The sequence below is a fragment of the Tetrao urogallus genome (assembly GCF_951394365.1).
Source record: "Tetrao urogallus genome assembly, chromosome: Z".
Lineage (NCBI taxonomy): Eukaryota > Metazoa > Chordata > Aves > Galliformes > Phasianidae > Tetrao > Tetrao urogallus.
In genome coordinates, this window is record NC_136816.1 from 66066228 (window position 1) to 66094227 (window position 28000).

At 55.8% G+C, this 28000-nt stretch overlaps 1 protein-coding gene across 2 annotated transcripts; it reads right to left on the bottom strand.

The window, feature by feature from the left end:
• Positions 1–1382: 1382 nt before the first annotated feature.
• Positions 1383–27999, bottom strand: TLN1 (talin 1; the record flags this gene model as incomplete). Of its 2 annotated transcripts, none has more annotated exons than XM_079548513.1 (56): positions 1383–1514; positions 1989–2114; positions 2784–2966; positions 3182–3244; positions 3380–3505; positions 3603–3727; positions 3855–3960; positions 7174–7281; positions 7388–7573; positions 7653–7769; positions 8054–8179; positions 8442–8625; positions 8898–9064; positions 9943–10089; positions 10202–10321; positions 10479–10580; positions 10910–11056; positions 11211–11381; positions 11511–11612; positions 11955–12087; positions 12427–12608; positions 12716–12856; positions 12963–13124; positions 13232–13375; positions 13479–13601; positions 13798–13887; positions 14035–14128; positions 14478–14617; positions 14843–15040; positions 15180–15299; positions 15386–15594; positions 15672–15774; positions 15873–16001; positions 16091–16225; positions 16307–16420; positions 16794–16907; positions 17048–17176; positions 17290–17456; positions 17651–17945; positions 18127–18294; positions 19975–20073; positions 20201–20409; positions 21059–21167; positions 21422–21535; positions 21684–21864; positions 22020–22096; positions 22280–22381; positions 22544–22699; positions 23262–23366; positions 23645–23705; positions 23964–24091; positions 24248–24390; positions 24520–24672; positions 24759–24888; positions 25005–25102; positions 27870–27999. In XM_079548513.1, 56 exons carry the CDS (start codon positions 27997–27999, stop codon positions 1383–1385), a joined length of 7623 nt encoding a protein of 2540 aa, XP_079404639.1. The 2 variants fall into 2 exon arrangements, with proteins under 2 accessions (XP_079404639.1, XP_079404638.1); XM_079548512.1 differs by having other exon boundaries at positions 10910–11059.
• Between the last annotated feature and the right edge of the window lies 1 nt (position 28000).

Consider the following 28000-nt stretch of genomic DNA (forward strand, 5'->3'; position numbering starts at 1 on the left):
GGTGCCCCACCTGCACCCCCTCCTACCACTCTGCCTAGGGATATTTTCGGCTGCCTGTAGGAATGGGGCCAGGAGTGCAGAGCCTCAGGGGCAGGTGCTACACTGGAGCTCAGCCGGCCCCCAAATCCCCCTGCAACAAAATCCCCCCCCCCGCCCCGGGCAGCACCTGTGAGGCTGCCAATGGGGGTCTGGGTTGCCGGGTGCTGCTTTGGACATGCCTCAAATAGTTTCCATGCTGTATAAGCACTCGTGCTGCTTTCCCCCTGCAAGGAGGGCTGGCAGCCCCGTGCTGCCCACAGCGGGGTCTGCAGCACTCCTCCCTCCATAAAGCCCTGCTCCTTGGGGGCACCTAAAGTTGGAGGTCCCTGCACTCCCCCACGGACACGTGCTCCAAGCAAGCAGAAAAAACACTTTTATTGATGAAAGCGTCTTTCCAAAGAGCCATCCGCATCCACCCACCCCGGAGTGTCGGGGGAGGTGGTTTCCTTCCATGTGTAATATGGGATGCTCAAAGTATCAAAATAGTGAGAAAAGCCTCAGCGAGTGCAAAGGGGAGGGAGGGAGGGAGGTCCCAGAGCCAGGAGGGGTGGGGAGCTGCGGGCTCCGGGCCCCTGGGCAGGCACTGGGCTCTGGGGGTTAGTGGGGGCGATGTGAGCGAGGGGATAAATGAACTTGGAAAGCTGCAGGCTCAATACTACAGAAATTTAAAAGTTATAAAAAATACTGAAGATCTCAGAAAACAATGCAGGCACTTGGGAAGGAGGAGGAAGGCAGAGCTGGCTGGGAGGCAACAAGATGGTAACAGCAGCTCCTGGGGAAAAGCCATGGCACCGGCCCCCAAGTGGAGGCACTGAGGAGGGTGCACGGTGCCTCCTGGGAGACTGCTGCTGCGGAGTGTAGGGGCGTTCAGCCAGCAGTAAGGCATAGAGGTGAAGGGAGGCTCTGTGCGAGGCACAAGGGAAGGTGCAGAGATGATCCCCAAACAAGGGCAAGGCACAGGCCTCACCCGCTCCCACCTGGAGGAGGGAGAAGAAAGAAGCAAGAGAGAGGACAAGAAGGCACGAGGAAAGTCCTGAAAGGTGTGAAGGGCCAGGCCCCAGGCAGCAGGGAGCCTCGGGCCCCAGGGGCACCTTGAGCTGCCCCAGGACAGGCTCCCAGCCCGGTGTGCTGCGTGGAGAGGCGGGCTGGGTGGCGAAGCAGCAGCGCAGGTGCTGCACGGTGTCTGGGTTAGTCCTGGTGCACCGGTGCGGGCAGGGCACTGGTCTCGCCGAGGCAGCCCAGCGTTGTTGGAGGTGGGGTGTCTTAAATAGGAGCCGGCGGCAGCAGTCTGTGCAGTGAGTGGCGGGAGGGCTCTGCCTGGGCGCAGCGCAGAGGCGCGGGGCTCAGTTCTGCTCCTCGTCCCGCAGCTCCGTGGGCAGGAACTTGTACTGCTGCTGCCGGATCATGGCCAGCTTCTTACGCGCCTCCTCCAGCTCCCGCTCCTTGCGCAGCATCTCCTCCTGGGCGGCGATGATCTGCAGAGAGAGCAATGAGATGCTTTGTCCACCTGTGGCAGGGATGGGAGCACATCTTGCTCTGCATCCTCCCATCGCAGCCACAATTATGGCTAAGCACCCTCTGTGGTCGCAATATGCACGGTGCTCACGAGATACAGCCCACAGTGTCCTGCAGACAGGTCCCACATCCAACACACGAAGCTGGGACTTGTGCCATGCCACATAGGGCTGTGCCTGTCCCTTGAACAGCGTTCTACCCTTCACACACCCCGTGGCACTGGGATGGTGCAGATGTTACACCAAACACATCGTTACATTTTGCTGGCTGTGCCTACTGCTAAACAGTAGGAAGAGTATCAAGCTCTGCTGTGTGGGACGGGAGCAACTTCCCAGCTTGCAGTGCTGTTCAGTGACCCATGTTGGCAGATGACAAATATGGCCTTGTAGGCAGCCAGAGCCACCCTGCCCTATGGAAGCAGCCCCACTCCTCACCTGTGCAATTCCTCCCACCATCTTCTCCTTCACCACCACTGTCTCGTCATGGTCCTGGAAGGCGGCTGCCTTCTGTGCTGCCTTCACCAGATTGTCCGATGCTCTCTTCACAGCATTGCCAGCAGCCTGGAGTTGGGGAAAAAAGGGGAGTATTACACTCAGCCAAGGGTACAACTGCTGCCTTGGGGGGGGAACCCGTGTGCCAGATGGGCTTGTGTGCAGAAGAGGCAGCTGGGAGAAGGGGACATGCCGGCAGAGCTTCCTGCTTATGGCTTGCTGCCACCACAACTGCTCATGACCATTTCAGGCACTGCTGCTCCTGACTGAGAGCCCATGGGCTCCCTTGCTCTGCTCCCACATGAGCAATGGGGCAGGGACTGTCCCATCCCAGCCTTTGGCCCCAGATGACACCTCCGAGGTCCCATTGTGATCCCTCCTGCAGCACGTGGGCATTCACCTCTGCCCTGCAGCCACGGAGATGGCCACATCAAAACATGTCCCCAGACTTTAATGCCAGGGATCTGGTGCATACATTTCAGGCATTCCCAAGCCAGGCCATCAGCCATGAATGTCCCCAAGCTCTGCGACCCCAGCCTGGTGGACAGGAGCCCAGGATTACACATGCAAGCAACTGAAGTCCAAGCTATGTGGAGCCAGCATCCCACTGAACCACCAAGAGCAGTGCCACAGCCCCATCCCATGATCCTAGATGCCTCCCTGCTCCCATCCACCACTCAAGCACAGAGGTGAATCTTCAGGAACCTGGAGAAGGCAGCTGGGGCTCTAGGGACTCACCTGGAGCCTCTTCATAGCCTCTGAGTCATGATCAGCCTTCACCTTGCAGGCCACCAGTAGCTGTGCTGTGGAGGCAGCCACCTGCTTGGCTGACGAGATCAGTTTCTCCTCACTGGCGTGGCCCTGCACTGCCGCATTGGCAGCTTCGCAAAGGTTGTTGGTGGCAGCAGCCACCATGCGTGCCTGCAGCGAGAGAGGGTGTCAGAGAGGTGCAGGAGAGGGTCCCAAGGAGGACATGGCACATAGGATGGGGACAGTTGGCTTCCATGCCACACCCCAGATGGTGGGAGAGGGAGTAAGCAGTGGGGCTACTTCTTTTAGAGTGCAGAAGCACGAGGACAGAGAGCATCTTGCCCAACACGAGATGTCCCCTGCCCCTATGCGTCCTTGATACTCACAGCTGAAATGAGTCCTTGGGACCACTGTCCATCATCCACTGCATTGGCCGGGATGACTCCCACCTGTTAAGCACAGGAGGTGAGTGAGGCACAGGAGCTGTCGGCAGCCCTTGGAGAATAGGACCAACCACAGGCCCAGATCCACCTTCTCCTGTGAAAGCTCTGCATCTTGATGACTTCAACTCTCTTCCCTCTTACCTTTCCTTGGGCCACCAATTCTCGCTGGGCTGCTGAGGCCGCTTTCACCAAGGCACTTGTGGCTGCAGCGATTGATTTGGCAGCCTCCAGGATCTGCTCCTCAAAGTCCAGGCTCTCATCCGCTTGCTGTAGGCAAAAAATGGGCACATTAATCCTATACAGGAGGGCAGGGAAGGTGGCAGGGAGCTGGGGAGGTGAGGTGGGGCTCAGCACTCCACGCTACCTTGGGCTTGGCCCTTGGTTTCAGCTGCTCCAGCTTCTTGGCTGCAGCCTCGATGGCAGCTGCTGCACCCAGCAATTCATTCTCAGCAATGACCGTGGGATCTTCAGGGTCAACCCACTCTGTCCCTGCAGAGATAGGAACCAAGAGAAGTTAAACCCATGCACAGCTTTATTTCCCGCTGACTCTACCTCCTCCCATCAGCTGCTGAACCCCAGGTGCCAGCCCAGGGGTGGATGTGGCCGTGGCACTCACCCTTCATGGCCTCGGCTGCCTGGATGAGCTCGGTGACAGAGCTGGCCACCCGCTTGGAGTACCCGGCCAGCTGCTGCTTCAGCTCGTGGGTTGGCTTCTGCAGAATCTGCAAGAGCAGGAGTGAGCATGTTAGGGAAACGGAAGCAGGAAATGGTCCCTACATGGCAGTTCCCTGCCCCAGAATTTGCCTGCTTGGAAAAAGTGCTTTTTGGGGCTCAGACACCCTCATTTCAGGCTACGGCGAGTGCCATCACAAGGCACGGGTCCCACGGGTACACCTGAGATGTTTTCCCAGAGAAGGAGGGGGGAGCCCCCACCCTCCATGTGCGTATCAGTCATTGTTTGCCATCCTGTCTGCAGCAACGCTGGTAGGTCTCCTCCTGCACAGGGACAGGATGCTCTTCTAGGACATGGCACAACACTGAGGTTCTCAGCTTGACCCCTTCCACCATTCAGAGGCTGTCCCCTTGGATCTCCTCCCCACCCCAAAGTACTCCAAGCTCCAGAACCCTTCCCTCCCTTGCTGTCCCCCCCTTGGAAACTCATCTGCAAACACAATCTGGGCAAGGGAGGACACGGAGCAAGGTTTCCCAGCCCCTGCAGGACACACATCCCCTTTCTAGGAGCCACCCTGAAGGGGGTGCTCTGGGGGACAGGCATGCACACACCACGGCACACCCGAGGCCACACGTCAGCTCGAGCAGGAGTGAGTGCAGGCACGGACCGCGGGGTCCTGCTCCAAACCACGCAGACGCAGCTTCACCCCAGCGCTGGGCTGGGCAGGCGGACGCGCCGCCAGCAAGGCTCATGCGGAGGTTAGACACTGGCAAGCACACCAAGTGTCGCCTTACTCACCGGCTGCACGGGAGGATGGAGAGGAGAGAGAAGGCAGTGAATGCCCCGCAGAGACACACGGGCAATGGGATACGCGCAGGAAAGGGTGAAGAAGGTGAGACAGAGAAGTGGGAAGCAAGGTTCAGAGGCTTCCTGGAAGCTGCCATCACCACTTCGTATTTCAGCCCCAGCACATTTTCTGCTGACCGGACCCAAAGGCTGCAGGGCTGGAGGGACCACCCATGCCCAGAGCAGCACCTTATTTCTCCCTGCTCCTAACTGCCTGACTGCAGTTCTCAGCCTGAATTTCTCTGCTTTTGGTGGCAGAGACCTATTGTTACAAAATACCACATCCCTGAGGAGGTTCAAATTCCTTCCCCTCCCTGGTGAAATATGCTGCTTGCTTACTCCTCTGCTGGGAGCCACGTTTTCCATCCGAAGCTAAATAACTCTCTTTCTTGAACTACAACCACTCCTGTTCACACTCTGTGAGGCGTTGGCTCCCAAAGGGACCAACCCAGCATACACACAGCAAGTCTTGCTGTATCCTGTTGGTATCAGGCAGTATCCCGTCTATAACCTCCCCTTCCACACCCTTTTGTATGGGAAGGGACCAGCACTGCACTCTGCCCCATCAGCACCTCTGCATGCCTTCTGCTCACTGCTTTCCAGGAACCTGCTGCCCTCCCACCGACATGACCCTGCACGCACAGATTGGCACGCTGCTGAGGCTGGGAGTGCTTTTGACTTTATTCTGGACTTGTGTGGGGCAATCTCAGGAAAGTCACAGGAGCTCCTGAGCTGACAGCATACAGCAATGCCCGGTTTGCCCTCATGAGCACGTCTGGACAAAATGCCATACTGTTAAGTCTGTTGTCTGCTCTTCTGACATGTTTAAAATTGCTAAATGGTCTCTAGAGGACATAGCCTTCCCAAGATGTACCTCTGGTAAGTATCTCACTGAATGTACTGCATGTGTGATATTCAGGAGACATCACAAGGCAGCTGGAAGGTTACACCCAAAATGCAGTGGAATAGCATGCTTCTGCGAGTAGACTGACCTTGGGCACTGCCACAGTATGTCAATGCCCAATCATCTGTGAGCAACAGGTCAGCCAGAGAATTTCATCTAGCACGTCAGTCTTGGCTGTGATGTCTTATGTGTGGCCACAGCATCTTCCAGAAAGACATTTGATCTAGAGCATGCAAAACTCACTGCTCCTCTTGGAACTGTATCCTGGTGGTTTCCTCCTTAAAGCATAATCAACCATCCCTTGATTTCCCCTGCCTCTCTTCAATTTCTAGCCCTTGGCTCCTGCCTGCCTCCTATTTGTTCTGCCAGTGCTGGCAATTCTCTTCTCCAGGGAGCTTGACTTTCCCTGAGCTCCACCACTTCACATCTGGTGAATTTGGACAACATGATTTATCAGTCCATTTTAACTAACCCAGTGAAACCATGTTGCGTAACTGACCCACACTTGCTCTTTTTCCCTGCTCCTGGTCCAGGGCTATCAGCAGCTCCAAAGGCACGCGCCCTGCACATCCCTGCAGCAGGGTCAAGTCTGTCACTATGTAATCTTGCCAAGAATGCAAACCACTGGAAGCACTTCACTGAATCCTTGCTTTCCATCTCCTGGTTAACCCAGATTTCATTTGTTTCAAGCAAGCCACATTGATTTTGTAAGACAGCTAATTAAAGCAGCCAACTGAGAAGACTGTAGCAGCAGCAGTACCTGAAGTACTGTAAGTACTGTACTATTCAGCAGTAAGCTGAATAAGGTGCAGCTGGCCTTTGCAGCCAAGACCTCTGCCACCACAGGCATTGTCTGTCTCACACTCCTCTGTGAGCTTAACAAGTTCTGTTTGCACCCTGACTGAAGCTTCTCCCTCCCACCACTTTTAATGGAAGCTGCTCTAGGATTCTGTTCCTGTGTTGTTGAATTTCCAGCCTCCATCTGTTTATGGCCAGTTAATCTCCATCTGTTGTTAGCCAAATACTTTTCTTGAAAGACTGTTTATGGCTCTGATATCTGCTTCTGTAAGTAACTACAGGCAGCACTCCTACCCCTCCTCACCTTTTATTTGCCTGTCTAACCTAGGTACAGGGACAAGGAATAAGACAGGAATCCAGCACCAGCTCCTCAAGGATCATTTTGACACTGACTGTCCAGCTCAGGTCAAAGCAATTATAGCAGCAATACCTGAGAGCACTGCTGCAACAAATAGCTGCAGTCTCAAGGCAGGGACAGGTCTCTCTTTTATGCAGGACCTGAAAAACAGGCATTGCTACCTGTTGTGCCACTGGCCACTGCACACCATCTTTTGCCCTGCACTCACCTTGGGCACTTTGAGTACAGGCAGTAAGGGTAAACTTGCTAAAATACCTCAGTGAGGGTAATTGCGGGGCTCAGGGGTAACTGGGGATCTGGGGAACACCTGGTGACCACGGGCAGCCTCAACAAACCACAGGACTGGGGACACTCACCACCAGCACGTGCTCCAGCAGCTCCAGGTAGCCGTCAGCGCATTCCTTGCCGAAGCGCAGCGCCCGCTGCCGCACATCTGCGCTCACCTCCGGGTGGTAGGCAGCCTCCTGCAACCCAGAGACAGCATTTTCATCCAGACATGACACTGGGGCTCGTGCCAGGGTCCGCCCAGCCCTGTGCCAGCCCCACGTCCGCCGCCCACCCATGCAGCACCTTGCAGGCGCGCAGCATGTCGGCAATGGCACGGCGGCTCAGGTTGGCAGTAGCGATGACATCCTCCTGCCGACACGAGTTACCAGCGGCCACAGCTTTGGCCGTGGCCATCGTGATGCCTTTTGTCATTCGGATGAAGTCCTCTGGGGTCGAGACCTGGGCAGGAGGCACTGGGGAGGAGAAGACCTGCGAGGAGAAAGGCAGGAGTGAGGCATGGGGCAGCGGGTGGGCAGGGCGTCAGCTGTGACACCGCAGCGGTGCTCACCGCCAGTTCTTGGCGGATATGCTCTATCGTGGCCTCCAGTGCTCGTGTCCCCTTTGTGGCCTCATCCTCAACAGCCTTCACTGTCTTCAGCAAGGAAGTGACATTGGTGACCATCACCTGTGGAAGGGAGAACAGGTAAAGCCCTGCAAAACCTCCAGGATGCTGCCAGCACCATCTCTCCCTCTAGTTTGGTGCAAAACTGTCCCTTCCCCAAACTCCACTCACACCACTTCATTTTGATCTCTCACCAGTTCATGTGTGCTGTGCCCCACCCTTCACATGCCTCTCTGCTCCATTCTCCCAGTTGTCTCACAATTCTCCCTGTGCCCCTAGACATGCACAGAAGTCCCCCAGCTCTTTCTCCAGCCCTCCTGCCCCAACTTTTCTTCTCCATTGCAGACCTTGGCAGAGTTCTTCAGCTGATAGACAGCAGGATCATCCCCAGCTTTGCCAGCAGCTGCTTTGGTGGAACCGATCAGGTCCCCAAGTGCTTTGGCCACATCCTTCACAGCATTGATCAGAACCACCTGCGGAAAGCAAGGCCAGGGTCAGGAGTGTGATCTGCTCACACTCAAGCTGGGGTGGCGCATCTCAGTGATAAAAAACACAGGCGCTGTAGGATACACCATATACTTGGAATTTAGCTCAGCTAGAGTGCCTGACTAGGGTCAAAGCCCAGTCAACCCTCTTCAGGGCACATGGAGTCCAGCCCACACCATACACCCTCAGCTCCATTCCATTCCTGCAAGGCTTGAGCACCCTCCATTCACTGCAGGTGCTCCATCCTACCTGAGTCTCTGGGTCTTCAGATCCCAGGCTGGCAGCACCCAGCTTCACCACCTCAGCCAGGCGGGTGATGGTGGACACAGAGGACTGGGCAGCCTGGGCTAACTTCTCCTGGCTGGCAGTGGCGTTCTGCACCAGCACCTTGGTGTCTTCTACCAATGCCTTGGCTGTCTTCAAAATGCCTTCCCTGGGGAGAAGAAGAATGTCAGAGAGAAGGCAGTGCTGCAGAGGTGTGCTTGCACAAGGTGCTAAAGAATGACATGCAGGTTTCTGTCCCTCTGCATGTGCACATGCTCTTTGCTTCCTGCTTTCTGTCTGTACACACTGGGTGTGAAAACAGAGCCAGCATGAATTTGCAGATTTCTCTGGGGCTAGCCCACGGCTTACAAGGATGTGAGATGGTAGGATAGAGCCTGACCCTTCACCTCCAGCTGAGCAAAGTGTCCTATCCCCTGATACCTGTGGTCAGCAAAGGTTTCAGAGTTCTCCCGATTGAGAGTCCCTGCTGTGGCAAACATGATGGTGGTGTCGAGGTCAGCAATGATGCCAGAGACAGCACTGGCTGCAGTGATACAGGCTTGAGTCCCACGGTTCCCAGCCTGAAGGGCTGCCAGCACGTGGGAGACCTGTGGGGTACAAGTAGGTTGATTGGAGAGGCAGACACATGCAGCCCCCACCACGCACCTCTTTAAATCAAGGAGGGGAATCAGGAATTATATCCCTTCTTAGCATTCAGTAATTTTTATCTCACATCTCTCACTTCTAGGATTGCATGTACCATTGGACTGTGCTAATCTCCAAACAAGCGAGGCGTGCAGTTTATTACACGTTATAGCTCATTCCTTCTGTAAGTGCTAAATCCAAATCCTTCACTCTGCCAAGCACTCTCAAGACAGAAGTTTTCCTGATGGAAAGTAAGCTTGGAAAGGAAGAATCTGCAGGGGGCCCTGAGCATGCTGATATGTGCCAGACAGTACAAACCAGTGTCTGTTTTGCTTTTGTAATCTTGCTTCAGAGGACTGCAGCTCTACTTTTTTTAACCCATGTTTGCATCTGTTATTAACCAATGTGCTTTTAAATGGACAAGGTTTTCCACCATGCCAGTAGAAGGTGCAGAAGAGATTGATCACCCAAAGTGAGTTGCAAGCTCATTAGAAATGCAGCAAATGCTACACACATCTCAATAAGGGCAGGTTTACAGAGCCCTGAGCTGCCATGAGAGTGTGATCAATACTCCTTGGTAGCTCAGCATTTCAGCAGTGAGCACCCAGCTGTTGCACTGCTCCAGTCACAGCACAAGTTGGTACAGTGTCAGGAGGGAACTGGGGTGGCTCCTCCACTCCAGTTGTGCCAGGGCAAGCATGGCCAAGAGCAGACAGAGTCCAGGATGACCACCGGAGAAACCAGATTGGTGGCATAGGACATGGGGTTCAACCCAGCACTCCTCCCACCATCTGAATCCCCCCCTCCTATTACATGCTCTGAGACCCTCAGGGCTGCTTACCTTCTCGGAGACCTTGCGTGCACTCTCTATCAGCTCCTTCTTGGTGTAGGCATCGCTGGGGCTACATTGCAGGGCTCCAGCCTTGGTCACCAGGGCAGCACAGCCATGGCCGAGCTCCTGTACCCGGCGCTTAATGTGGGAGCCAATCTGCAGGCAAACACGTGCATGAGAGAGCCTGAAGGGCATTAGCCTTACACCCAATACACCCAAAGGGAAATGCCAGTCATCCAATGCAGCTCCTCCAGGCCCAACATCTTACCTCCTCATTTTCAGCAGTGAGCGCAGCTGGCTTGGCCTGTTGTGCCAGCTGCCCATAGTCATTAGTAAGCTGGTTGGCCAGTATGCCCAACTCATCTGGGTTAGTGGTGGATTTGGTGACCTGCCAATGAAAGAAGGGCAGAACTCAGATGGGCCCTGTAGTAGGACAGGCAAGCAGCAGTGGCAGTTGCCTTGCCTGGGTGAGACCACAGCACACTGTCTGCTTTCTGCCTCAAGCAAGAGAGCATAGGAGAGCAGAGACTGGGCCCTGTACGCACCATCTCCTGCACAGTCACTGCAATAGCCTTGGCTGTCTTCACCATTGTGGTCTGGTAGTCCACAAATGTCCCCTCTGGCTCGCCCATTGGTCCCTCATCCAGCTGCAAGAAAATATATCAGGAGAGTTTGGCTCCAGCCCCAGCCCAGAGGCCCTCCTTGACTACAGCAGGGCAGGATATTTGTGCTTCCCACAAGGGCTCCAGATGCTCCTCCCTTAGACCATCCCCCAGAGCTCCCTCAAGGGAAGATCTGAACAACTTCCAGCATCTCTCCCTTCCTCCTTGGCTGCCTAAGCGCAGTACCCTGTTTACCACTCCTCAAGCAAGACTCAGTGGCAGCATCCCAAGGAAGACAAGAAATGACTAAATGTCACACACAGAGTTTGACTCTGACTCCTCCTCTCCCACAGCCCTCTCTGTGTTCCCTTCACCTGGTTGATGGCTTGGGTGATGGAGTCCACCATGCCCCCAACAACGCCTGCAGCGCTGGCTGCCTCGTTGAGCGTGGTGGTCAGGTCCTCCACTGCCTCCTTCATCATCTGCACGGCTTCCTCCAAAGCCTCCTGTGTGTGGGCAGCTTGCTGCAAGGACATGACAGAGTGAGAGAATGAAGTTACTCCACTCCAATGCAGACACCACATGCTTGTCCTGAGTTTTGGTGTCAGGCGTGCACATATGACACACGACACACATCCAAAGCTCACGGTGTCAACATGTCCACCTCCTGCTCACCTTGGGGTTCCCACCAGCCTCCTTGGCTGTATACAGCATCTGCAGGGCAGACTCAGCCAGAGTTTTGGTCTGGTCCAGGAGGTTCATCTGCTGCTGGTGATTGGGTGTTTTGGAGGCAGCACCGATAGCTGCCAAAATGAGGGGCTCGAAGTACTGAGCCATCTGGGACACCTAGGGAAAAGCAGAGTCAGTGCTGGCAGGTCCTAGTACCCGCTAGCCTGAGCCTCTCCTCATGGTGCAAACTACTTGACACACATTTGGTGGCTGATCACCAGCTCCCCATCCCTGCCCTTCAGTTACCTTATGTCCCAGCTGTGAGGCTTCAGCCCGTGCTGCACTGGCCACAGGCTCTATCAGGTTGTTGATCTCCTGAACAGCCGTGATCATCTGGTTATGCAAAGCCTGTTGTAAAGAGAGTATCTTGCATGAAGCTACAGCAGAGCTGGTCTCACCAAGCTCTGGTGAGAAGGAGTTAACCTGCTGAGGTAAGCAGGACACCAAGGTGCTGGCTGCACTGCTAATCAGATCTGGGTGCAGTGGTGGCCTGAGCAGACCCACTCCTCCGTCCCACTGAACCAGACAGGCAGCACGGACACACAGCTTGAAGCTAGGCTGTTCTGACAAGCACTTGGCTAGGTGGATTTAGGACTCCTGCTAAAGACACAAGAAGGGCTGCAGAAGCCCTTTGTGAAGGCAGAGGGATTCCAGGTAAGATCCTGGCCCCGGGAGCATGTTCCCACTTACCTCCTGGGAGATACCTTCTCGGGGGGCCAGCTGCTGGCTGATGGCTGCAAGGGAGGCCTGGTCCACCTCCCGCATGCATCTGTTCAGGACCTCAATGGCCTCGTCACACTCCCGCTGTCCAGGAGCTTTGTCCCTGTATGACAACCATATCAGCACCGTGCAGGGCTTACCATCGCTTTACCACAAACTTCCCCTGGTGCTGGAGAGGGGCAGGACCCCTTTCACCAAGCAACTTGGTGTTGGAGCCAGGCACTGCAGCTGCACCACATGCCCCTCAACACTTTTTAGTGCCGCAACAGGGGCAAGAGGAACAACACCTTCCTTGCTTCCCCATGGCAACAACCAACTAGAACAAAAGCAAGATGTGCCAAAATATTCCCAGCATGCTCGGAAGTGCACCCAATACTGGTCAGTGCAAAGGGGCCCTGGCCACACACACAAGATTGGCTGAGATGTTCCAGTCCACTCTCACCTCATGTTGGTGATCAGCTTCTTGATGGAGTCTGAGACAGTCCGAGAGTGGCCGGCCAGCACTGACCACTGTGGCGGGTCCTTGGGGTTGACAGCCAGGGAGCGGGCAGTCTGAATGAGTCCAGCAGAGCTCTCCAGCATCGTCTTCGCAGATATGACAATGGGCTCCATGGCTCTGCGTCCCTGTGCGGGAAGGCAGTGGCCTTGTGAAACAGATGGACTGGTACATGTGGGCAGCAGCTCCCACCACAGCCAGGCCACCACCCCTCCCCGCCCCAATGACACCCCACCTCAGGGCTGATCTGGGCAGGAACGGTGGCAAACTCCGGGTTGGAGGCAAAGGCTGTCAAGTTGTCCACAGCCTCTATGAGAGGAGCTGTGGCTGCGCGGCACCGCTCCCGGTTCTCCTCATTGAAGGCACCATCCAGGGCCTGGTGTGCAGGAGAGAGCAAGCAGTTATCTAGCCCTGAGCATACCCGAAAACCCAAGTGCTCTCTTATCTATACCCTGCCCACACTGCCCCAACAGGAACCGCACCTTGATGGTCTTCACCAGGTTGGCTGTGCTGTTGGCCACCTCCTTAGCTGACTGGACGAACTGCCGCTTGGCGACAGGGTTGGCGGTGCGGGAGGAGGCCAGGCGGCAGGTGTTGCACAGGGCTGAGGTGTGCTTTGCCACAATGGTGGCTGCTGACAGCACCTGTAGAGAAGAGCAGAGTGAGGCAGGACCCACAGCATCTCCCCACTTCTCCAACACTCCCTTTTAGACAAGAAAATGCCCACCACAGCAGCCCACTTCATACTCACCTGAGACTGTGTGCAGGCAGGATCCACCAGGTTCTGGCAGGCCATCTGGATGGCCTGGTTAGCTCTGGCAAACTGAGTGGGGTCTACCAAGCCCTGCTGCCCAGCCTGGCTGTTGGGATCAGAAACTCCCACCAAGTAGGCAGCCTGTGAACATGAGAGATGCAATGAGGGACTGCATGGGGACAGAGGCAGGCGATAGCTCCCAGCCCCAGGAGTGATACTGAGGCTGGGAATGAGTGTATCTCACCTGGGCTGCTGCTTCCGTGAGCCCACAGAGAGCTTTGGAGGCTGCGCTGATGGACTCTCCAAACTCGGGCAGCTTGCTGTTCTTTGCATTCTGGGAGATGCCAGCCATGGACTCACCCAGCACCTGAAGGATACACAGCCACCAGCTAGAGACCACCTCCTGTTTGCACTGAGTGCTCCAGATTCAGAGCTCACCAAGTTCCACCACATGAGAAGAGAGGGAGGAAGCCTCTTTCCCTCTGCCACATTTGCCCTCATATACTTTCCTAAACCTCCCCATCCTTCCCCAACCTCCATCCTTTGCTCTGCTCCTGTCTCACCTTGGAGTTCTCCATGACGCTGTCCAGGCAACTGAAGTAGGACATGTCATTGACAGTCTGGGTGGGGTTCTCCAACAGCTCCTTCACCGTCTATAAAGACAGAGATGCCACATAAAGGGAAGCGCATTCCCTGCATCCCACCCTGTACCTGTAGCTCTTCTCCCCCCACTAGACATCTCAGCATCCAGCCAAGCCCATATAGAGGAGGGCCTGGGTCACCAAGCTGCTGTTTCTCACCTCCAGCTCCCTCAGAGCATTGTCACACTCCTTTTGGCCTGGTGCCTGCTGGGTGCACATGGTGATCAGCTGGTTAATGCTGTCAGTCACAGCCCTGCCAGGACAGGGGAGAGGCACACATGGAGAGGATCAGTGTTAGCTTCATCATCCAGAACCATCACTATTGCGAATGCTTTAACTTGGTTTTGGGGGACATCTTGGTACAGGAAATTGACAGAGGCTTTGGTTATGAGACCCTCATTCCCCCCCAGGGTCTATCTCTTTTCATAGACTGCAACAGCATCCAGTTTAGGAGTACATTAGATAAATGGGCTTAGCGCAGCCCCGTAACAAGCTGAGTCTCACACAGGCAGATACCTGGCCTAAACTGAGCTGTCTGCAGCCCAGCACAGCACTTGGCATTTAACCACCTCTCCTCATGCACTGCAAGCAGTTCTTCCTACCGTGCTGCTGCTGCCAGTTGACTCTTAAGGTTGGGGGCTGTGGGGTCAGCAGAAAGCGCCTTCGCTGCCAGCAGCAGCTTGCTGGAGGACATGGAGATGCTCTTCAGGTTTGATACCACCTGCGCCTGATCTTCTTTGTTCTGCAAAGAACCAAAAGAGTCACCAACAGCAGATTGCCAAGCTCTGTGCCCACCCTCAATTTCTTTGGTGCTTTCCAGACTGTGACAGACCCCTTTGCTTACTTTGTCTGCCAGCTGGCAGCAGCAAGGATCTGGTGAATTTGCTGAACCAACCCTTGCCTCTTCCTACCCCTCTACTGCCATTTTGCCCAGTCTTGGGCTCTCCAAATGGGTGTTTGCACTCACTGGAGAAAGGCTGGCCATTTCCACTCCCGCTTGCAGGAACTCATTGAAGTCCTGTCCAAATTTGCCAGAGGATTTGGCCAGGTCCTGGGGTGTGCCGCGTGATGCTTGCACCAGCTCGTTGGCAGACTGGTTGAGCCCTGCAGCCGCCCGGTTCAGCTGGCTCTGCGCCTCCTGGAAGGTCTTGTTGCTGGGAGGGAACTGGAGGCATAGAGGGTGTCAGGAGCTGCCGTGAGGTGGTGGCTGCTGGATGGGCATTCCACAGCCAACAGCAGGGAGAGCATCCAGCTGTGCCCACCTCAACACTTCATGGTTCCCTTTAGCCCCAGGCTGAGCTCACCGAATCTGAGAGCAGCCTCTTGCTGGCCTCTCCCACCATGCGGATGGCAGCATCCACGTCCCGCTGCCCAGGCAGGCAGTTCACGCAGCGATTCAGAGCCTGTGACACCGCCTTGGCCACCTGCAGAAGATATGAACAGAGCCTGTTCAGCAGCCATCCCTGGTGGCCCGCCCTCATCCCACAGCCATCCAGGGGCCCAGACCCACCTGCACCAGACGCTGCTGGCTGTCAGGGTCCCCAGGCTTGGCCACAGCTTTCCGTGCCTCCTCGATGAGGTTGTTGGCCTTATCCATCACGTCGCTAGCGCACTCCAACATGGCAGCCTGCACCTGAGGGTCCGAGCTGTTGGCCGCCACACCACGGGCAGCCTGGCTGAGTGAGCGCAGGGCCTGGGCCACCTCCCGGGCAGCAATGCCTGCCATAGAGGAGAGTAGTCAGTCAGTGAGGGCCTGGCCACAGGCTGCAGCCTGGCTAGGGGCTGAGGGCTAGTACCTGTGTAGTTCTCATTGCCCTGGGCCACCTCGCCCAGGAGGTGAGCGATGGCGGAGGTGACAGCCTTGGTGCTGTTCCCCAGGTCCTGCGCACACTTCTCCATCTGCAGGGCAAACAACATGGAGGGGTTCGGCCCTGTGACAACACAGAGGGGCTCGGCCTCGCCCAGGCCTCCGTGTCCATCACCCCACGTGCCCTCACCGTCTCTCCTGGCAGAGGCTTCAGCTTGCCATCCCTGGCGGCTGCCTTGGCCTCCTTCAGGTCCCTCTCCAAACTCTGCACCAGGCCCAGTGCCGAGTCGATCTCCAGGGGCCCGCAGGCCTCCTGTGCCTGCAGCGGGTGGAAGGACAGACAGCATTACACAGAGCTCAGCCCATGTAGAGGGCCATCCCGCCCGCCTGCCCTCTGCAGCTCCTCACCTTCTGTGCAGCTGTGCGGAGCTCAGCCAAGGCTGCGGCCAGGTTCTTGGCGCACTGGCTGAGCTGCATGGCTGAGGCCTGGTCAGTGATGGTGGGCACGGTGGCCTTAGCCGCAGCAACCATCTTCCCACCGGGCTGTCAAAAAAGAAAAGAGTGAGACATGGCATGGCACATAGTTGTCTTGCTGCCTGCATCCAGCAGCAGGTTTTCTGGTACCTGCAGGAAGTTCTGGCTGGCAGCGATGAGAGCCAGCTGGGCGCTGGGGCTGTCTGGCTGCGACTGGCTTCCTCGCACGCCCTGCACCAGCATGGGGATCTGGTCCGCCACCACCTGTGATCAAGGGAGAGCAGGGTCACAGCAGGGCCATGGAGCGTGTGGGCATCTCGATAGCTGCAGCTGCTCAGGCTCTGAGGGCAGGAGCTCCCCTCCTCAGCACTGGCAGCTCAGCCACGCAAAGATCTGACAATCAATCCCACGCACAGATCCCTGACCACTGCACAAGGAGTGCAGTGATGGGACAAAGAGTAGGTGTGGATGCCCCATCCCTGGAGATGCATAAGGCAGGGTTCAATGGGGCCCTGGGCAGCCTGATATGGTGGGGGCTGGAGCTGGGTGGGCTTTAAGGTCCCTTTTTCACAGCAGCTTTTCTCAGTTTTGCCTAGCGGCCTGCTGACACCCAGCCTGTGTCCCCCACGTCCCTCACCTTGCAGCTCTGCACCAGCTGCTGTTGTGCAGCAGGGTTCTTGTTGGAGGCAGCAGCATGCTGTGCGGCGGCGATGGTCTGGGTGGCGGAGGCGGCTGCCTGCTTGGCTGCGTGCTACCAGGGAAAAAGCACAAGTCAGATGTGGGGAGCCCAGCACAAGAGCCCTCTGCCACAGACCAAGGTCCTGCTCACCAGTACCCTTCTGTTCAAACACTGTCCCTCTTTCCCCTCTGCAGCCCAAACCGCAGCCTCACCTCCAGCTTGTGCACCAACTTCTTCTTGATGGCGTTCTGAGCCGCAGCGTTGGTGGCCATGCGCAGCCCCTCTGCTGCCTCCCGCAGCCGCTGCTGCTGCTCCTCGCTGTCGGGATGGGCGGCAGCCCCCTGGACAAAGCAGAGCCATCGTATCCGACATGACCCTCAGTTCTCCTGTCATCCTGCCAGAGGTCGCTGTGCTATGCCCCTGCCTCCAGCGGCTCCTCCCGCCTGCCACCAACCTTTGCAGCCTCCACCATCTTGGCGGTGGCATCAGCCAGAATTTTGGCCGCGCTCAGCAGCTTGCGTGAATTCTCCAGGTCAGTCTCTCCCTCTGCGTCAGCTTTAATAGCATTGACAAGGTCGGAGGTGGCCTGGGCCAGAATACGAGCCTGCCGCACCATTTCCCCTAGGAAGGAAGGAAGGAAGGCTGTCAGCAAGTCCTGAGAATTACCCTGATTTGCTGCTTTGCTGCACCAGCCCTCCATCTTTGGGGAAGCTCCAAGCATGAGCCCCCAACAAGGCATGACTCCAGAACCTGCTTCATCTCACCGTGCCTCTCAAGCCCACCATCCCCAGGTGCCACCAGCCACTCACTCTTACCTGCATCGCCCATGGAGCTGAATATGTTCTCAGTGACGTTGAGGATGGTGTCAGTGGCCTGGTCGTAGCGCCCGATGGGCTGCCCACCTGTGGCGTGCTGCTTGATGTGCTGCAGCAGGTCGTTGAGGGCCTGGGTGACGGCGGTGGCTGCCACCCCCACCTGCTTCAGCAGCTGGTCATCATTGGTGGCTGCCTTAGAGGCCTCCACACAGCCCTCTGCTGACTTGGCTACCAGCTTGCCAGCCTCGATCAGCTGCTCCTGGCACACTGGGGAGCTGATGGTGGGAGCCACCACCTGCAGGACAGGAAAAAAGCTGGGCAGCGCTGCCATTCTGCAGCCCCCACTCTCTGTCCAGCATCCCACGACCCCAGTGACTGCTGTCCTTGACCCCCAAGGAGGATGTTCCAAAGAACCAGGGTCAGAGGAAACAGAGACTTCAAGTCTGAGCAGAAGCAAGGTGAGTGTTGGTGCTTACCTTGGTGCAGGCCACCAGCTGGGAGGTGGAGAGGGCACACTGCGTGGCAGCTGCAATCACCTGCGTCTGCAGTGCTGAGTCTTCTGTTTTCTGAGCCACGTTCTTGGCCTTCAGCACCAGCGCAGCAGCGGCGCTGGCCACAGCCTTGGCCAGTTGCATCAGCATGTCCTGGGAGGACGGACAGCGTCAGTCCTGGAGCCACCACAGAGCCAGGCACAGCCGCCTGCACGGCTCTCGTGAAATATTCAGCAGGGAAATGTGAGATCAGGGGGCCTTTCCACCACCCCTGCCTTGCATCGAACTCCTGGTGTGTGGCTGGCAACACCTCCAGCAAATCCCTACAGCTGGGTGCTGTGGCACCTACCAGCACCAGGACACTGTCATGGACAAAATCACTGCCTGGAGCAACTCAGCAGCACCACCCACGATGTTGTCACAGGGACAACCCACGCAGCACTTCTGATTACCCCACAGCCAGAACCTGCAGTGAGGCCCCATGCTGCCAGGAGGCCCTGCAGCACTCGGCAGGATCTTCCTGGCAGAACGCCCAGCACACTGCAACCATCTGGATTTGCTCTAATGCCACGCTGCTGGATGCCAATAACAGTGCTTGGGACAGGGAGCTCGGGCAAGGTGTACAGGTCACAGCTCCTCCCATTGCAGACAGCAGCTAAGCTGGCTGCCAGGCCTGTCTTCCTTCTGAGGGCATGCTTGCAGAGCATAAACAAGACAAATACACCACCACCAGACTCCTGAATGAGCCCTAAAGCCACACCCTGCTACAGCAAAGCCTCTGGCCACCAAGCAACATCAGAGTATCCCCACACCTACTGCAAGCCAAAGCCACTCCTGCTGCTGTCCATCACCCTGTCAGACATGGCAGCAGGCTGGAGAGCACATGCACCAAACTCTGGAGCCCACAGTTCCCATAAGCACAGCAGCTGCCTAAGGCAGGGAAGCACTCTGTATGAACGGTCTGGAGAAAGGAAGAGAATACACTCGGGTCTGGTTGTGATGCAGGCTATACATCCCACGATTTCTAAACCTGTCCCCTGCCCTGTGCTAGTTGCATATAGGATTGCTTGGTCTTTAGTGAGGGCCCCCAGGAAGGAGCTGCCCCCTCAACTCCTCCTGCTAGCTCCTCCTGTACATGCTGCTTCTGTCTCACCTCCCCCCCCAAGCTGTTCTGCTCTTCTTGGTGTTCTCTCCAGGCTTTGCTGACCATATTGAGGCCATGTGGCTGCAGTGAGCAGAGACCTCTCATTTCATGAGCACATTTTGGTCTACACTAGGTCAGGTTCCCTCTGCTGCCTCTGCTGTGCTGAGCAGCTACAGGAAACCAGCTTGGGAAGAGCTCAGTTCAGCAAAAACAACCACAGGTCTTTGGCTGTCCCAGATCCCTGTTCTGGGCAGCCAGGCACTGCAGGCACAAGGTGGTAGCTGGGGCACTGACCCGAGTGCATGGACTTCTGAGAGCTGATCACGAGAAAAGCAGATTTTCCACCAGAACCCATCTCCAAAGAATTCAGATGATTGTCCCCAGAGGAGCAGCCCTGATATCCAAGAGGAGCGGACACCACCAAGCCATGCCTACAGCCCCCTTTTACCGTCTTTGGGTCTGAGGAGGGCGGGATCCAAGCACGCCGGCTTTCGGGCATCTACATGGGAATCCACAAGATAAGAGGCATTACATGACAGCGGCTCTAAGGGCAGGGATGGGAATTGGCCTGTCTGCTCCCCCAGCACTGTGCTTGGGTCAAGCTTCAGCACGGACCTCTCCTGGGGCTCCTGTGCAGGGCAGAAGGATTTTCCAAGCGTATGTCCCCACGCACAGCCAGAGCTGCTCACCTGGAACCGAGGGTCAGTGTCGCTTTCCCCGATCTGCTGCAGCAGCTCTCCGCTCGTCTGGCCCACAAGGCCAGCAGCCTGCAGGAGATTCTGGCGGGGCTGCAAGAAAAGAGGCAAAACCACCAGGTTGGGCAAGCCAGGTTGGGCGCACCAAGCTGCTCCCATGGCTCCCATGCATCCTGGTTCAGCTCTCTAGTGCCCGCCAGCCCTTCCTGCTCCTTCACACCTCAGCACTGGCGGGCTGTGCTGTCTTCAGCAAGTCCGAGACGGCACTGGCCAAGTTCTTGGCTGCCTGCAGGAGCTGCCTCCCATTGCCTCCCTCATCCTCCATCAGGGCAGCCAGCAGCTTCACACCCTTGGACATCTCAGTCAGGTTAGAAGATATGGTGGTGACAGCGCAGCCTACAGCCGTGTAGTCTGTGTCAGCTGGATCCCCTGCATAGAAAAAAGAGGGATATGGGGACCCTTGGAGAAACATCAGAAGCACCCAACCCTGTGCCTGGAGTAGAAGCGCCTGAAATTAGTGTGTGATTCATGAGAAGCTCCCTGGCTCCTTCATCAGTACAGGAAAGCTGGAGCACACTTGTGGCTGCTATCACAGGTGAAAATGGACAAATATACATCAGTGCGGTCTAGACTCAGCACTGGCTAAGCCAGGCTGCCACGTTTCAGAAGGGAGGAACCCCAACCTTCATACAATCATACAATGGGTGGGTTAGAAGAGACTGTAAAGTCCACTCATTCCACTAATTTCCATCCTCCTGCCATGGGCTGGTTGCCCCCAGCAGCACAGATTACCCAGGGCCCCATCCAACCTGGCCTTGAGCATCTCCAGGGATGCGGTACCACAGCTGCTCTGGACAGCAATGCCAGTGCCTCACCACCCTCCCAGTGAAAAATTTCCCTGATATCCAATCTAAATCTCCTTTCTTTTAGTTTAAAGCTGTTCCTCCTTGTCATATCGCTGTCTGCCCATGTGAAAAGTTGATTTCCCCCCATATACATGCTCTCTTTAAGGAAGGCCAAAGGTGAACAATGAGAGACCAAAGCCTTCTGGCTGAGAGGTGCTCCACTGCTGCCCTACCTGCGGTGAGGTTGACCACTGAGGCTGTGCCGGCAGTGATAGCATCCACCTGGGAGTGGATCTCATGCTTGGACTCATCCATCTTGTTTTTGCGCCAGGCTTTGGAAGCCTGAAATGAGGAGAAGAGGGTCAGGAGGTGGAGGCAGTGGGGAGCTGCAGTGAGATGTGAAAGGAGACAGGAGGTAATGGAAGAAGAGCTGCCGCCACCCAAAACCCCTCACCCCTAAAACCCCAAGACTGAGTGTCCCAAATTCATTCTGCAGGCAGCAATCTTCCTGTGAGCTGCTAACACTTCTCGCCTCATCTACCCCACCAGCAAACTTCTAGCCCCAGCAGCCTGGCACTCCTTCCCCAGGCACTCACGGCATCCTGCCCGAGGGGCGGCAAGGTCTCGAAGTCATCCAGTGTGGCCTGGGCTGCATTCACAGCTTGCATGCTGGAGTTGATGGTACCTGTTAGTGCCTGTTGTGCTGAAGTCTGCAAGGCAAGAGCAGAGTGAGGGGGCTGCTTGGGACAGTGCTCTAGGCAGGTGCTGACTGCAGAGCCCCTGCTCTCCATGGCAAGCCAATGCCAGGCCAGAAGGATGGGTCTGCATGAATCCCCTGGCCACCCTGGAAGCACCTACCAGAGGAGGCATGTGCCCTCGATGCATCTGGCCACTGGTGATTTGCAACTGGGCCTGGGGCATTGTCCCCACCTGGAAGTTCTCTGGGCCCCCGGCCCCTGTGCGCATGATGGCCGGCAGTGCAACCGAGCCCAGCTCCGCCTTGCCCACACGGTTAAACTGCTGCTGCAGGACGGTTGACCTGGAATGAAGAGGAACAGCAGCAGTGAGATCCTCCTCCCTGGACCAGCACTTTGGCTGCTCCCCACAATGCTGCCCTGAATACTGAAGGATGCCCAGGGATGCCAGGGGCTGAACTGTGGTATGCCACTTGGCAGCCAACTTGCTCTTACTTACTTCTTTGGAGACACCGAGTCTTCCAGCATGGTGGACTCCTCATCTCCCTCCAGACCGAAGTGGTCTTTGCTCTTTTTCTGTTAAGGCAAAGAGAAAATGCATTGGGTCAGTCCACAGCTCACAGCCTCCATGCTGCTGCCCAGGCTGGGGAAGTCCATGGGATATCCCCATCTATCCCCAGCAGAACCATGAGCCCAAGAAGCACCTTGCACTTTGCACTTCTCCCAGGAGAAGAGCAAGGTGCCTTTCCCTGAACTTGCCTTTTTCAGGATGATGTCGATGTAGCCAGCAATCAGCTGGGCAATCTGCTCCCCTTCTGTTGTCTGCACTGAGTAGTAGCCATCCTGGTAATCTCCAAAATCCTACAAGGGCACAGCACAGGGTTGCACCAAGGCTGGATGCTGGCACATATCCTGAGCCCCTCTGGTATGTGCTAAGCACCATGGCCAGTTTCTGCCTGTTCTTGGGGCCAGGAGAGGAAGGGAGCAGGGCACAGAGGGCTGAGAGCTGGGACTGGCTCCTACCAAGGTGAAGCTCTTGGGAGAGGCTGCCCAGCGCTTGATGTTGGTCAGGCTCCACTCCTGAATCACTTCCTTGGTTTTCTCATCCACACGCATCACGCATTCCTTGGTGATCCCCAGCAGACGTGGCACCAGTTTGTTCTTCCCCTTCATTTTCTCCTGCAGGACATGACAAAGTTATGGGGGTTAGGAGGCTCATCAGAGAGCCGTGTGGGCAGCAAGCAACCCTCGGGCCACAAGTCCAGGTGTGATAATTATTACATGGATCTTGAAAAGGATATGGGGAAAAGCAGGAACCGAGTGTGAGGGCAGTGCAGATAAAAATCACAAAGTCTTTAAGTTGGCCATAGGTTGCACCAGAGGAGGTTCAGGTTGGATATTAAGAAAAGTTGCTTCTCAAAAACAGTGTTAAGGCACTGGCACAGGCCAGGGAGGTAGTGAAGTCACCATCCTTGGGGGTGTCCATGAACCGTGGAGATGTGGCACTGAAAGATGTGGTTAGTGGGCATGGTGGGGACGGGATGGTGGTTGGACTAGATGACCTTAGTGATCTTCTCCAACCTGAACAGTTCTACAGTTAGAAGAAGGGCAGGCAGATAGGAGGGATACAGGGAGAGCTAGGGGAATGTGGACTGAGAAGTAAATGGTGGGTAGAGATGGGAAAAATGAAGAGATGCTGAAAAGCAGCAGAAGAGGTAGAATTGCAGAGCTTCTGCTCTACCTTGACTAGGAAGAAGGAGACCCCATAGGTCTTGAGGGAGCGGGCCAGCTTCACGTAGCGAACTTTGGCCTCGATCTCGCTCATGTTCCCGCAGTTCTTGTGGGCCTGTAATCACCAGAGGACATCAGGTCAGCTACCACGTTGCCACCACCACCTTCACAGCTTCTCCAGGCTCTCCCCCTGCCTTACTAGTGTTCCATTCCCCACCATTCCCACCCAAATCATCCCTCTGACCACCTGGAACTTCAGATTTGTCACATACGCCCAACTACAGCCACACACTCCTCTTCCTCACCTGCCAGGCTGTGACGTGCTGGGACAATAGCAGCCCAAACCTTTGGCAGGGAGTGACAAGCCTGATCTCAGCACAGCCCCGCACTTACCATAAAGATCTTGCGTTCCCCTTTCTGCTTGATGTACTCCTTTGGCAGGAAGTCCTTCAGCCTGCCAAGAGACAGCAAACTCAGCTCCCACAGCACAGCCCAAAGCCAGCATTTGTGTTCCTCTACGAAGACGCCCAGCACAGAGCCTTGCACAAAACCCCACCAGTGCAGTGTTTTTGGTAACAGGAAGGATGTGGGAGAGATCATCGCAACTAATGACAACTCCAGGACCCAAAACCTTGGAGCCACCCTCTGGGATGATGATGCCCTGGGGGATGGAACTTGGCACATGCGCAAAGGGACACCCTGGGACACTCACTCCAGAAAGCCGGGCTTGTGCTTCTGCTCGTTGTGTGACCCAAACTGGATCTGGCACTGGTAGCCAGCAAACTCACACGCTTTGTCAAATGAGACGGGATGGGAACCGTTAAGGATGTCATCGCGTGCCTAAATGGGAAGAGAAGACACTGCGGTCTGCTCTGCTCCCTTCCACATCTGGTGGGATCTGTGCTGGCACAGAGGAGCTAGCCAGGCACCTGAAATGCCCCGGGGCTGCTCCTGACCAAACACCTGATGGGTTGTCACAGGGCAGCATTGCTGTACCTGCACGTAGAGCAGGTTGAGCTGTACAGGATCTCGTGAGTCCACGTTCTGGTCAGAGTAGAAGAACTTTCGTCGCAGCAGCAGCGTCTCATTGTCATCAATGCCTTGTTCACGCAGGGTCCGGCCGTGGTCCAGCCAGTTCACTGCAGGTGATGGCAGAGTGTGAGCAGGGACAGACATACAGAGACACACAGACAGACAGGTGGCCTCACTGCCATTCCCACCACCCTCAGCACGGGATGGCTCTGTCCCCAGAGCTTGCTAGCACATACACTCGTCATCAGTGTGCAACTTCTGCTTCAGTTTCTCCATCTTCTTCTCATCCCGCAGCAGGGTCTTGTCCTTCTTGAGGGTGCCAGTGACTTCCTCCTTCTTCTCCTCCATGATCTCCCGAACAAGTGAGTACTCATCATAGTTGGTGATGCCTGCAGGAGCACATACCACTGAGCCGGTGCTGCTCCCCTGACACTCCATATTCCTCCCTGCCCCACGTTGCCACCCCTCCTCTCACCAATTCGAGCACATATTGTCATCAGCATGTCTGTGACGGTCTTGGAGTCATCAACCATAACTGTTTTCACAGTCCCATCCAGCATGCGAATCTTCAGGGGCCGCTGCTTCTTCTTATACTCCATAGTATCCTACAAGTACAACCAGCACAACTCCAGCAGCCATGCTGAATACATGGCACCACATCCCCCTGACTCCCAGCTCCTCAGCAGGACCGTGGGGAACACAGTGCTGGTTGAATGCTTACCCCATTGCGAAGCATGTAGTAGTCCAGTGCCTTCCCAGCCTCCAGCCAAATCCCCTTCTTTGGGTCTTCATCCGAGAGGAACAGCCCAAAATCATTGGCTGGAAAACACAGAGAGATTCTGTCTGGTTGGATGGGGCCACTGGGATGTGCATGGCACAGCAGCACCCCTGCACGCTGCTGGAATTGACTGCAGTGGCCATGAGACCAGGGAAAGCCTGAGTGGGCAAAAAGCTGGCAAACAAACAGCAGGGTGGGTGTTTCACATCTGGTTGTCTGCAGGAAAGCTCATCTGAAGCATGCCCACACAGTACTAACTGGGAAGTGGAAGTCACAGCTGACAGATGAGCTCGGAGTGGTGGCTGACAGCTCTAAAATGTTTGATGCAAAACATAACAACCAAAGGATGATGATAAAATGCTGAGCATTGCCAGGAAGGGTGCAGGGAACAACGCAGAGTTTGCAAACACATCAAGAGAGCAGAAGTAGTCATGGAGCAGGAGGGGCAGCTGCTTGCTGTGGGGGATTGAAGAAGGATGTGGTGGAGGATTACAAGGTGAATTTGTGCAGAATTTTGATGTTCTACAATCCTGCCCACTAGGGTGGGTCTGCTGCTGCCCAAGGACAGCCCTGGCACTGCTGCTGCGAGAAGTGCTGCCCCGGGAAAAGCCCTTCTGCTCCTTGCCAGCAACCTCTGGTTGTGTAAGCAGGCAGGGAGGGGGAAATTCCTGAGCTGCCCTATGCCTGCCCAGCTCATGCTGTGCAGGGGATCCTGCTGAATGGAGCAGGGAATCAGTGAGACTGCCCTTTGTTGGCTTTTGGAAAAGCAAGCTATTTCCAAAGCCAATTCTAAAAGGCTCATTCTAAAGCACTAAGAACCATGCAGCTCACTCAGATCTCTGCAAAGGAGGAGAGAGGCACTACCCGGGGCAAGGCAAGAGCAGGGCCAGAGCTCAGCACACTGCTCAGGGAAGTGGCATTCAGCCATAAAACTCAGGCAAAAGGCAGGGAAAAGGGCAGCACCTGCCCCAGCAGCTCGGGACTCCTCTCTGGGGCAGGAAAGCAGGCTCAGAGAGGTTTGCTGGGAAACGTGCTCAGATGAAACTGTAACAGCATCCTGGAAGAGAAGCAGGGCAGTTCCAAAAGAGACCCACAAATGTCACTGGGTAAAGGCAACAAAGAAAAACAAGAGAAAATGGTGAGCTCTGCGGCAGGGATGAGGTAAAGGCAGGTAAGTGGAAGAACTGCCTTGGGGATTCCCAGCATTGCAGCCTGAATGCAGGGACCCAAAGTCTCCTTTGCAGCAGGGCTGAGCTTCAGCTGCTGCCGGCGGAGCAGAGGGCAATGGTCAGAGCTGGGGCTGAGCAGCTCCCTTTAAGGCTCTCTCCTCGCGCTTTATGAGCAGCCTGGCACGGACCCAGGGGCAGGAAATGCAATGGCTGCAGATCCGAGTAAACACCCCGTCCCCCTCCGAAACCGAAAGCCATGGTTGTGCAGAGCGAGAAGGCATTTCCTCTGCTGCACCAGGAATCTGCTGCTCCCAGATGTCGCTGCCTTCACCCCCCTCCTCCCACCTCCTGGAGCTGGGGGTGCCTGTCCCTGGGACGGCTCAGCGTCCTGAGGTGCTTTGTCACCCACTTAATTTTGAGTCTGACGGCAGCAGGGAGATATTAGAGCTGACAAAGCTCAGCACAACGGCAGCACGTCACGGCCCCACACAGGGCTGCAGGGGAGGGTATATGTTCCCCAAGAAAGGAAAAGTTAACTTATATGGTACAGGAACGCCCGCTGGGAGCACCGCAGTTGTTGGAACCCACCGAGTCCTGGCCAGCTTAAGGCATGTAGGAGGGGAGATAGGAGGCAGGGAAAAGGCTCACAGCAATGGATACATATTTCATTTCCAATGCCTTTTTCCTACCCCCCCTCCAAGTCCCCAAAATTCTTCCCAGGTTACTGGGAGGAATTTTTCCAAGTCTCGCTGCGTGCAGATGGGAAGCCTAGAGCAGATCAAGGGCAGCACTTGCTGGGCTGCAGGAACTATTGCCTGTTCTCATCTATTACTTATTTTCAAGCGAGTGACCTTAGCAGACGACAGCTCCGGGGCTCAGGTAAAGTCTGCTCCTCTTGGAGCTCTTTTGTGCCACTCTGTGTGGCTGGGCAATTCCTTCATGTCTGGGAGCCTGAACATCTCGCTAGAACCAAGGCTCATAGAAACAGCTCTATCAGAGCAACCCCTTCAGTTCCTGCAGAGAGGGACCTGTGTCCCTCCGTGCGAGTGAAGGTCTAACACAGGAAACCTGCCTAGCAAGGGATTAGACTAGAGATTCCTTCAACCCCTACAATTCAGTGATTCTGTCCACAGATCTCCAAAACAAGCCTTAGTGCAGTGACAGACACTTTCCAGCAAGATAACACCACCGAAAGCTCCAGCAAAGCCCTCATTTTGCACAAAGCTTCCCAAGCTCACAATCAAACTTCTTCATCCAGGGCTTACAAGATGCCTTGAAAAGAGCTCTCCCATCGCCATGCAGCACCCAGCAAACGCCCTGTGGGTGCAGAAACCCAGGAACAGAGGGTCTCGGGGGACAGAGCAGGAAAGGAAAGCTGCGAAGAGCCATTACACATATATTTTAGAGATGCAAACAGCAGAGCAGAGCAGGCCATAAAGCACAGGCTGAAATAAGATGGGCTTGTCCGATGCTGCAGGAGCGTGCTGAAACTATGGGTGCTTAAGGGTGCCCATCACAGGCAGATGAGAAGCAATGAGAGCAATTCCAGGGCTGCCAGAAGAGAAAAAAGGAGGTGTATCCGGGGAAGCAGAAACACACTTGCAAAGAGCAGGGGACAATCCCCAGACCGCACACTTACGCTGTCCCATCTGTGCCTCGGGTACGCGCTCCCGGATCATGCGGCAGGCGTCGTACACCATGGTGGAGGGCTCGAACTGCATCGTCTTCACCACATTGCCAATGCTGATCTTCAGCGAGAGGGCAACCATG